The sequence below is a fragment of the Morone saxatilis genome, unplaced genomic scaffold (genome assembly GCF_004916995.1).
Source record: "Morone saxatilis isolate NCDOM2014 unplaced genomic scaffold, NCSU_SB_2.0 Contig14, whole genome shotgun sequence".
Classification (NCBI taxonomy): Eukaryota; Metazoa; Chordata; class Actinopteri; family Moronidae; genus Morone; species Morone saxatilis.
In genome coordinates, this window is record NW_023339696.1 from 10,070,321 (window position 1) to 10,080,420 (window position 10,100).

A 10,100-nucleotide genomic window follows, 5' to 3' on the forward strand; every position below is an offset into this window, starting at 1 on the left:
GAAGATATCCAAGTCCAAACACGGAGTCTTCATAGCAGAGATGGTGGGCCCTCCTGACACAAAACAAAGTCCAATCAGGTGACACATGCATATAAAGGATTTTATACTATTGTACTAACCCTTTCTATGTAAAACAAATGGGAGCATTTATACACTCAGTCAGGTTATTAGGTGTACCTATCAGTGTAATATAAAAACAGCCTTTATGAAGGTTATAATGTTGAACAGTGCTTATCTTATTTCGCCTACCCTCACTGATATAACTGTGGTGTTAACTGTCAGTAACACCACACAGTTTAATTCAACAGCACCACAAACTACGTTCTCCAAAATTATTATTGCAATACGGTTATATTAGACTGCATTAGAGTTTTAACTAGGTGTACCTAATAAACTGGCAACTGACTGTATGTATGTGTTAAGGTTCTTCCTAATGTCGTCTTTGTTTTTCATGTTCTGATTTAAGTCTTGTTTTCTTTTTCATTAGGATTAAATTTACAAGAGTCCATAAAAATGTTTCCAAGAACAAGGCTGAAAGTGGAAGTGACGTAAACAATCCTTTGGCTACTAAAGTAAGTATGATATTTATTACAAATTCAATTTGATGAACTGGGTTACTGATTTTACAAAAAGCAGAAGATAATAAATACTCCATATCTTTTTCAGACATCAAATGAGTCTAAAAAAAGGAAGCAGGCAAAGAAGTTGGTGGAGAAAGCTAAAGTTATTCAACAGACTAAAAAGGCTGCTGTCGCGGAGAAGGGCACCTTAAGGCGTTCCTCACGAGCCGAGGCCTCTACCAAGAAGAGCTATTGTGAAGATGAGGTACAGTTAATAGTAATAATATTTATTATAATAAAGGCTCACCTCCACAACACAGCACAAAAAAATGAATGGCAAATTAAAACCTATTTTCTGTAATTCACTATTTTGTGTCTCTTTTTCTCACTATGTGGTTTGTTTTGTCAGGATTCTGTCATCTGCCTGGAGGAGGACCAGACAGCCCCAGGAAAGAGTAAAAGCCAGAAGTCTTTACGCAGTTTAAACGATGTTCTGGGAAAAGCAGCACCTGTTGGCAAAGAGACCAAGGCTGTCCCAGGTAGACTGTCCCACCAATCAGCATTTACTGTGAAGCATTTTGTTGAAATCTCCTCTAAAGGTGCTGTATTGTCTTTCTCACAGGCTCCAAAGTGGCCTCGCTGGGCCAAGAGAAGACTGCTCGAAAGGCATCAACGGTGATTTCCATCTTTGATGAGAGCAGCAATGACGGCTCTGAAAACTCCCAGGACGATGAGCAGTTCAAGGCTCGACGAGAGTTCTTGAAGAGCGGTCTGCCCGAGTCCTTTAGGAAACAGATAGCCAAAACAGCTGCCACCAAGGAGGCATACTCCCTCTCCTGTTCCTCCTTTCAACCAGTTACACACACGAAGCAACCACCGAACGGTAAGCTGCTCCTTCACTGAAATACACAGTTAATTGATCTCAGGGGAAACTTTACAAGCTACCCAGCAGTTCATAAAAAAATGAGCCATTGTGCATAACAGGTAACTTTTATTTTTGCTAATAGTTTTGTACTTTGATTTATTAGGGTCAGTTAAATAATTTTGCTTTTTATGATTATGGAGGAGTGGTAGGTACGGATAAATAAAGAGGGAACCCAGTAAAACTTGTTTTTGTTGTGTTCTGACAGATTGCCCTCTTTGGAGTCTACTGTGGCCTGAGTCTCCGTTACTGAGTCACCTGAATGAGCTTTGGTGCCGGACCTCCAGCCCACTTCCATCTGTCAGTGGCTCCCTTTGTGTGAAGACAGAACCAGCCCGTAGAACCTTTTGTAAATCGGTATGTTCAAATGACTGTAATGACCTAATTTTCTTAGCACATGTCCCTAGGGATGTCACAGTACCAGAAATCTACTAGGCAATACCAATACCAGTGGAATTCCACAATTATTGATACCATGACAAATATGTTCCAATTAAGGTTTTTTGCCCTTTATCCTGATGTAATATTGAGTATCTGCTGATAACGAGTCCTGATCCAATTATTAGTTTAACAACAGATACATCGTCCTTGAGGATTTAGTTACATGTGCAGAATTATTATATTTCAGAACACATTGGTCTAGCTTATAGCTGTTAGTCTCCCAGTATAGCTGTGTTGTATTTTTAAAGGCTTTTAAAAAGAAATTCTACATAAAAACACACACAATGTTTGTTTCTGTCCAATTTGACTGAATATTTAATAGTATTTTTCCTTCTGAAGGGTTCTGGCTGGAGACCCGAGATCTCTGAAAATATCCGTCAGCTTCTAATGGAGGAGATCAGCACCTCCAACCCTCCATTCCCTGTCCAGATGTTCATCACTCGCTTCCATAAGAGACGCACTGATCACCAGCAGCAGTGCACAGCCTCAGGTCAGTCTGAAAGAGTAGATCTGTTGTATAGAGTTGTATTTAACCACTGCACTTATTCAGAGTTGATTCTATTTTTTGCTAACCCTCTGCTTAGTATTTTGGCACAACGGTTCAGACTTCTGCTTTTGACGGCTGTACAAGCACCACCAGACTTAATCCCACACACTGACACACACATATATAACCGATAGTTAGCCTCTCTGAGCCGTTATTTGGCTATAACACAGCTGCTAGCTTAGCTGTAACGCAGAAACTTTAACAAAGGGTCGTGAGTGTGCTTCTAGTGACCGTAAAAGCTCCAGTTGCTCACAGCTGATTAGTTCTGCCCACCAGTTTGCTGTAATGTTTATAAACAATTTAAGCCAAAATAGAGACCAAAATAAAGCATACAACCAAACTAATTCTCAACATCTATTGCATGTTGCACTGACTAGAACCAGAGGCTGTAACCAGAGTCACAAACGCCATACTGCCAGCAGAACCAGTAGGCGGGAAGAGGAAGAGGATGGACGATGAAGGAGAAATGACAGCAAAGGTGGCAAAGAAGCAACGGGCCAACTGTTCAAAAGAGAAAATTTCCACGCCTGAGCCTGAGCCAACAAAAAGAGCAGGCCGTACAAGACGAGCTCAGAGATCAAGGCCGGAGGCTCCCGTCCCGTCTGACGATGACTGTGTGATTGTGCAGGATGACTTGCTTTTGGGAGACGGCACTGGAACAAAAGGTGAGGTAACAAATTTTGAGTCGCCCAACCTGTATTATAACATTCTATGAACTGTGGGATGAATAAACATTATAAACAAACAATACAACTGTTTTTACACTAGTGTGTTTAAAACTTAAAACTTAAAAATCTTAAACTTAGCTGATTGGCTCTGATATTCATGAGTGGACAAACTAGAATAGATCTGCTGTCATTGAGTCCACCACAACAATGTATAATTATCTTAAAAGCCATGAGAAGAAAACACACCTACCAAACTGGCATGACAACTAACATACAGTATACATCGTCAATGTAACAGATCATTTGTGCCCTCATGTGTTCATCCAGTTAGTGTCTGTAAACGTCCACACATTTTGTCACATAGCAAATATTGAAAGCGTCAAACTCAGTCTTCAGTTTGTTCTACAGATGTGGTGAAGGAGGACGTGTTATGGACAGACAAATATCAGCCCCAGCACTCCAGTGACATCATAGGGAACGCTGCCTCAGTGAGGCGGCTGCACAGGTGAGGAACTAAACCTGCTTTAATTTGACTGCACCTGTATAAAAATATTAGTGTGCATTTGCTATATACTGTATCTCTTAAATGGTATTTAAGTAGTACATTAGTATATTATTATAATTATTTTTACGCAGCTGGCTAAAGGAATGGAAACTCCGTGCAGACCGAGAAGAGAGAAAAAAGCAGACAGACAAGAAACCAGAGGAAGGCATCAACGGTGAGAGATTAGAAAACTTCCTAACTACGTCTTTTGGCTTGGTGTGTGTGTGTGTTTGTTGTGACTGCATGGTGGCTCTTTGTGTCCAGACTCAGACTGGGACTGTGGAGAAGAAGACCTTCAGGATGGAGAGGACATGCTGTGTAATACAATGCTCATCACAGGACCCACTGGGATTGGAAAGACTGCTGCAGTCTATGCCTGTGCCCAGGAGCTGGGCTTCAAGGTACAGAAGCTTGAAGGTACACAACTGTGACACTTTTCGAGGAGTGAGCGTTTCCTAACTTCCCTCTGGTCTCTCAAGGTGTTTGAGGTGAATGCTTCATCTCAGCGGAGTGGCCGTCTGATTCTGTCCCAGCTGAAGGAAGCCACTCAGTCACACCAGGTGGACAGTCAGGGGGTCAACGCCCACAAACCCACCTACTTCAACAGTTATGGCACAAGCACCAGCGCCGGCACTCTCAGGCCTGGATCCTCTCCCAGTATGTACAGAGCTGACATTGAGAGCACTGTTTTTAATAAGTTGTTGGCTTGTCAGTCTGTTTTAGGCAAATTAAACACAGGAAAATGTATTGTTGATTTGTATTCTTCCTCTTCCAGGAAAGGTTAACTCTCCTCGTAGGGTAGTTTCCTCTCCCAGGAAATATCCCCAGTCCCCAAGAGGTGCTAAAAGAGGAGGCCTAGCTCCCACCTCTTTAGCTAACTTCTTCAAAATGGGTCGATCCACCAACAAAGAGACACATAACACTAAGAAGAATGAACAAACAGGTAAACACACATTCACTGTGTCAGTTGTTTACTAATATGATTGACTTATTTAGGTCAATATATTAATATCAGTGTACGTAGTTTTCAATAGTAAGTATTTTGCTTTTTTCCCCTCTCGTTCATCTCTTTATATAGCTGCTTCCAAGAAAGTCCTAAAAGCAAATGAGTGTACCAGTAAGCATAAAGACCCTGCAGTCAAATCCCCAACACCCACCACCCCTAAAGTGAAAAACAACGAAGAGCAGAGCAAGAAGACAGCCATCTCGCTTATCCTGTTTGAAGAAGTGGATGTTATTTTTGATGATGACTCAGGGTTTCTAGCTGCCATCAAGACATTTATGACCACTACCAAGAGGCCAGTCATCCTCACTACCAGTGGTGAGTAGAAGGACAAAAGTCAGAGGCAATATCTTGCAGTTTGTTCTGTGTTGGTCGTATTTATTTTATACTTTGTGTCTGGTCTTTTAAATGTAAGTAAAATCTTCTATGTCCTGTAGATCCTGCTTTCAGCACCATGTTTGATGGGAACTTTGAAGAGATCAATTTCAAAACACCATCACTGGTGAGTGGAGGATTTCTGAACATATACATTTAACTATTAGATCTTATTGAACGGATGAGTTGTAGCTTGATCTTGTGATGCTCATCAAGTGGGAAAGATCATATCAGTCAGTGTCTCAGTTTTCCTTTTCTCCCTGGTACAGTTGGACATGAGCAGCTCCCTGCAGCTGTTGTGTCTGGCAGAGGACATGAGGACCGACCCGTGGGACATCAGTTCTCTGCTCAGACTCAACGGCTGTGACATCCGGCAGAGTTTACTGCAGCTGCAGTTCTGGACTCGCAGTGGAGGAGGTCGCTCTACAACCAGGCCGTTGACGCACACTGACAAGAATGGTAAGGAGGTGAAATGTTGAAATAATAATCTTGGCGATAAAGTGGTTCTGCTTTCTTTATATTTTAATGTTTTGTAGATCAGTAACTAGCTATATTCAGTTGAGAAGCACATTTAACAGCAAACCATTTCTTTGCTGTTGTCATTCCTTCCTTTATTTCATCCTTTCCAGATTACTTGAACTCTAACTATATTCTGCACTAAATTCATCCAAAGTGCAGCTGCTCACCTTTTGACTGGAACTGTGAGAAGAGAACACATTACCCCAATTTTAGCACTCCTTCTCTGGCTTTGCGATGACCTTGCATTTTCTGTCATGGCACCTAAAAAGTGGAATAAATTGCCATTAACAATCTGCATAGCTCCATCTGCATCACTTCATAACTGCATTTTAAATATATCACCTTTTTAATTTTTGTGTCTTCTAGACATTATCTGGTTTTACTTTTTACTGTATAATTGTATTACTGTCTCTTGTGTCATTTGTTAAATAACAGAAAAGTGCAATACAAATAAAGTTATATAGTTAATAATATTCCCTCCTCATTCTCTTAAAAGCTCAACTAAGGTCAGAAACTGAAGAAGAGGCAACTGGCACGTCTGTGTGTGCAGCGACTGCCCCATCCGCTCTCCCTCCCTGCGATACCAGCTGCACTGAGAGCATGCTGGGACTGCTGAATATTGAACCTGAGAGAGACATTTGGGAGCTGCTCAGGGTAAACTCTTCATTTGCCACATACACTCACACTGTGTGTGATTTTGTTTTTCTCTGTTGATTCACATTGTGCTTGATTTAATTGACCGGATACGTGTTGTCAACAGAGCCGGAGTGCAGTGGAGGAGGCGTTATGTGGGGAGCTGCTGGTAAACAGCAGGCGGCGAGGAGTGGACTTGCTCTATTCCAACATGGAAACACTCTTACCTCTACCACTCACACAACTGACTACCTCAACCTACAAACCAGAGCAGTCTGTTTCTGTATCACAAGACCATCCTTCTGTTGAGCCACAAGAGCTGCAGCCCACCTGCCTGAATGACATGCTGCCGTCCCATCCCGGGTTATTGCACAATGCAGTGTCAGCGGATTGCTCAGATGAAGGCAGTCCAGTTAAAATATCCAGTCGGATGAGGAAGAACAAGAGGCGGCACTGTCTACCTGACCAGGATGCACTGCACTCTGACTCTGACTCAGAAGACAGTTTTCTATCTCTCTCCAAGCCTCCTCAGGCCAAGGAGGAAGTCAAAGAGAGTTTAGTTTTAAAAACAGTAAAGAGGAAGCCACTGACTCCCGAGGAGCGGGTAAAGAGTCTCCCAGTCTCCCAGTGTCTAGAATCAATAGCTGACTTTTTGGACAACATGTCCTACATGGACTCGTCCTTGCTCGTTCGTCCAGAAGGGGGTGACATTCAGAGAACATCAGTAGTCAGAGCAGTGGTGAAAGATGGGATGACCGATGAGTCGAGGGTGGAGACTGACCGAGGGAGCTGGGTAAGAGGAGAGCGCTTCTTGGAGATCCCGGCCGCTGTGGAGGCTCTGAGCTTCCATAACTGTCGGGTTTCAGTAGCGAACGCGTGGGACAAAGTCCAACAACTGGAAGGGGAGCTGGGAAAGGAGGCTAGAGCTGAACTCACCCTTCCTGTGGCTGCTCATCGTGAAGGTTACAGCTTCACTCAGGACGGCCCCTGTCCACCACGGTGAGTCTTACTATTCTTTCTTTACACGATGATGTCATCTTTTACAATATAAACTGCTGCCAGTTTTGCCAGAGTTCAACCGCTTTGTGAGTAATGTGTATTGATGTGTTCCAGGCTGGTCCAGCGGAGGAGAGAAGTGATGGACAGCCTGATGTTCAGGGGAGTGTTTGGTACTCTGTGCAACAGACCAGCGGCTGCTCTGGACTATTTGCCAGCCCTACGCACTATCTGCAGATCAGAGCAACTTAAGGAGCAGGGCAAAGTTAAACGAAGGTAAACATACAGAAACCATAGTTAGATTCAGTTCAGTTAGTTTCACTAGGCCGGCTGCGTCAGCTCCGGGTTTAAAGGCCCTGTTTATATCACGTTCTTTCACACCTGGCATTAAAATGCGTCTCCACCAGCATCTCGTGTGACCACTTGTGATTGGATCTCACTTCCCCGCTGTATATGCAAATAAACACAATGCGGCTGAACCCTACTCAGACATTTGTGGCCTATATTACGGTCCTTCTGGCTGTTCATTGCAAATATTTGACTATTTGTTCCTCTTTTTTTTTTTCAGCTCAGAGACTAAAACGTCTATATCAGCCTGAGTCGATGTTTTACCTGCACTGTTAGCCCTGCAGGAGAGATGCTCCGTGGTGGCTGAGATTTTGTAACTGACCTTTACGAGCACAACACACCCTTTTTTCTGTGTGGAAATCGGGTGTTTTCACATCACAGGTTACAAAGAACGGCATTAACGCCAGAGACAGTAAACTTGTGCGTCCTGCACATTAATGCCAGGTATAAACAGAACGTTGGGTGCATTCACACCTGTACTTGGAGTTGCCCACTTATCAGATCAGATCACCCTAGACGCATAATAGTCAGTCCACACAGGGCCAAAGTGGCCAAGATGTGGTTTCTTGACCGGCTACTAGTAGATGACTCATGTAATGATGTAAGTTCTGCTTGTTTTAACACCAAGCGCATATGACTCAGGCTACATATAGAAGTGTTATTTGAATTGTAATTGTTTGCAAGACTTAGTGCATGAATGCGACTCATACAAACGCAACCAAGTCTGTTAAAATGAGTCAGACAAAACTGAGCTGTGTTTTCTTTCCCCCCCACTCCAGGTTCCTGCACTACCTAGATGCGATCCACCTGGGTGTTGAAAAGAGCACTCTACAGCACCTTGCTGAAGACTTCCCCTAAACCACCGAGGCGATCAGACGTGTCCTCATAACACACATAGGCCTTAAACAAATATTGCCCTTTGAGTGGTCACAGTTTTAAGGGCCGTACATTTTTGGCTCTTAAACTGGAAGAAGGAGCCCATTTAAAGGCTGTGCTGTGGCACAAGAACGAATAGTCGTGCAGCATGATTCAGTGTTGCCTCTTGTGTCTGTGTTGTCCTGACCTCAGCACGGGGTGAGGTTACTAACCCTCTGTGGGGAAGTTTACACATTTTTAAGATGAAAATGACTGAATACATAAAGGTATTCTCACCTGAAGGGTGCACAGCTAAATAACCTCAAATGTGCTCTGATTCAGCACATTTTGTTTGGTGCTTTCAAAGAATGCACTAAAGATAACTACTTTATATGATGGAGTGTATCTTTTTTTTGTACAGTAGTGTTTTATACTTTTGAAGCTTCATTTATCAATTTGCTTTGCATCTTGCGAAGTGTTTTTATCAAGTAGAAATTTGTTTTGAGGAGCAAATGTGTATCATTAATGATTTGTAAGAGGTTAACGTATAAAATAGAATTTGCTTTTTGTTATTTGTAAAGGCTGCGTGTAAATTCTCCACTCAAAATACTGTTAATACACCCAGGATCTTGTTTCATAGTTCATAAAAGGCAGACAGCTTTTAAATGTCACTTTCACATTTATCACAGATTTTTTTTTTTTTGTATAATTTTTTTTTTCAGCCTTAAATGTGTACACATTATTCACAGTGGGTTTTGTTGTGACCAAATAAAGGTTTATCACAACCAAATAAATAAAGGTTTATCACAACCAAATAAATAAACTGTCTCACCATTTATATGCTTCATTTCCAGCATAATACACTGTCTGACCTCAGTGTGTGTAACAGTGTTGTAATTCACAGTAACAACTGTAAATACTTTTACTCACATGACACAGTGGCTGGACTGGTTTCAGGTGAGTTTGTGATCAGATGCATGCATGAATGCCTCATCAGCGTTAACATTTGACAGAGCAGCGCTGTGCACTGTGTGTAGGCTGTTTAAAAAAGGACAACCCCCCAGAGACAAAAGCAGCGCGCATTGTTTGCTCCAGAGGAGGGAGGTCGCCGCCTGCTTTGTGTTAGGACATCCAAAACATAATCTGTCGCAACTTCCAGTTTTCAAATGGACGTTTCTGTCAGTTGCATGTCGCCACGTGTGAAGCTATGTGACCACCATGTTTAGTTTCGACCGAGGGATTCATCGTCGTTTGAGAAGAGACCCCGACTTTGTGCCGATATGGCAAACCATGAGCGCAACAAAAAGATCTTACTGGAGCTGGTGAAGCGTCCGGACAACAGGCGATGCGCCGACTGCGGCGCGCCCGGTAAGCAATGGCCTGTGTGAGTCAGTGGTTAACCTTACTCACAGCTTTTAAGCTTCTTTCAATGGTATTTTATCAGAAATTCTCCTGTTTGTGTCTTAAACTGTTCAAGAGTTTTGTTACTCTTGTCAGTTTCTTGATAAATGTGATTGTTTTTGTAATTATCAGCTGGTTTAACACTGTAACATGCAAATTGTGTCAGTGTGTCAACTAGAGAAATGGGGAAAAAAAACCTAATTCACTGATAAAGTAGATTAATAAGAATATGCCTGATAAAAGCCTAAAGGTGAGTGTTTCTTTAACTCACGAGGTCTCAAAGAAGAT

At 42.4% G+C, this 10,100-nt stretch overlaps 2 protein-coding genes across 2 annotated transcripts in view; both read left to right on the forward strand.

Moving 5' to 3' along the window:
- atad5a (ATPase family AAA domain containing 5a) overlaps positions 1-9,224 on the forward strand; it is a 12,083-nt gene extending 2,859 nt beyond the window's left edge. Inside the window, exons 4-23 of the mRNA XM_035655757.1 lie at positions 1-78; positions 488-572; positions 667-825; positions 970-1,099; positions 1,183-1,443; positions 1,691-1,839; positions 2,263-2,413; positions 2,848-3,135; positions 3,547-3,643; positions 3,775-3,857; positions 3,947-4,083; positions 4,162-4,339; positions 4,458-4,625; positions 4,761-5,003; positions 5,123-5,187; positions 5,330-5,519; positions 6,076-6,233; positions 6,340-7,211; positions 7,326-7,484; positions 8,336-9,224. The exon at positions 1-78 is cut by the window's left edge and continues 33 nt beyond it. Of these exons, the coding sequence (XP_035511650.1) occupies positions 1-78; positions 488-572; positions 667-825; positions 970-1,099; positions 1,183-1,443; positions 1,691-1,839; positions 2,263-2,413; positions 2,848-3,135; positions 3,547-3,643; positions 3,775-3,857; positions 3,947-4,083; positions 4,162-4,339; positions 4,458-4,625; positions 4,761-5,003; positions 5,123-5,187; positions 5,330-5,519; positions 6,076-6,233; positions 6,340-7,211; positions 7,326-7,484; positions 8,336-8,414 (3,730 nt within the window). The 3' untranslated portion in view covers positions 8,415-9,224. The remainder of the gene's footprint in view (positions 79-487; positions 573-666; positions 826-969; positions 1,100-1,182; positions 1,444-1,690; positions 1,840-2,262; positions 2,414-2,847; positions 3,136-3,546; positions 3,644-3,774; positions 3,858-3,946; positions 4,084-4,161; positions 4,340-4,457; positions 4,626-4,760; positions 5,004-5,122; positions 5,188-5,329; positions 5,520-6,075; positions 6,234-6,339; positions 7,212-7,325; positions 7,485-8,335) is intronic.
- A 203-nt stretch (positions 9,225-9,427) lies between these two features.
- Positions 9,428-10,100, forward strand: part of adap2 (ArfGAP with dual PH domains 2) — a 5,431-nt gene continuing 4,758 nt past the window's right edge. The window contains exon 1 of the mRNA XM_035655762.1: positions 9,428-9,779. Coding sequence (XP_035511655.1) covers positions 9,692-9,779 — 88 coding nt within the window. The 5' untranslated portion in view covers positions 9,428-9,691. The remainder of the gene's footprint in view (positions 9,780-10,100) is intronic.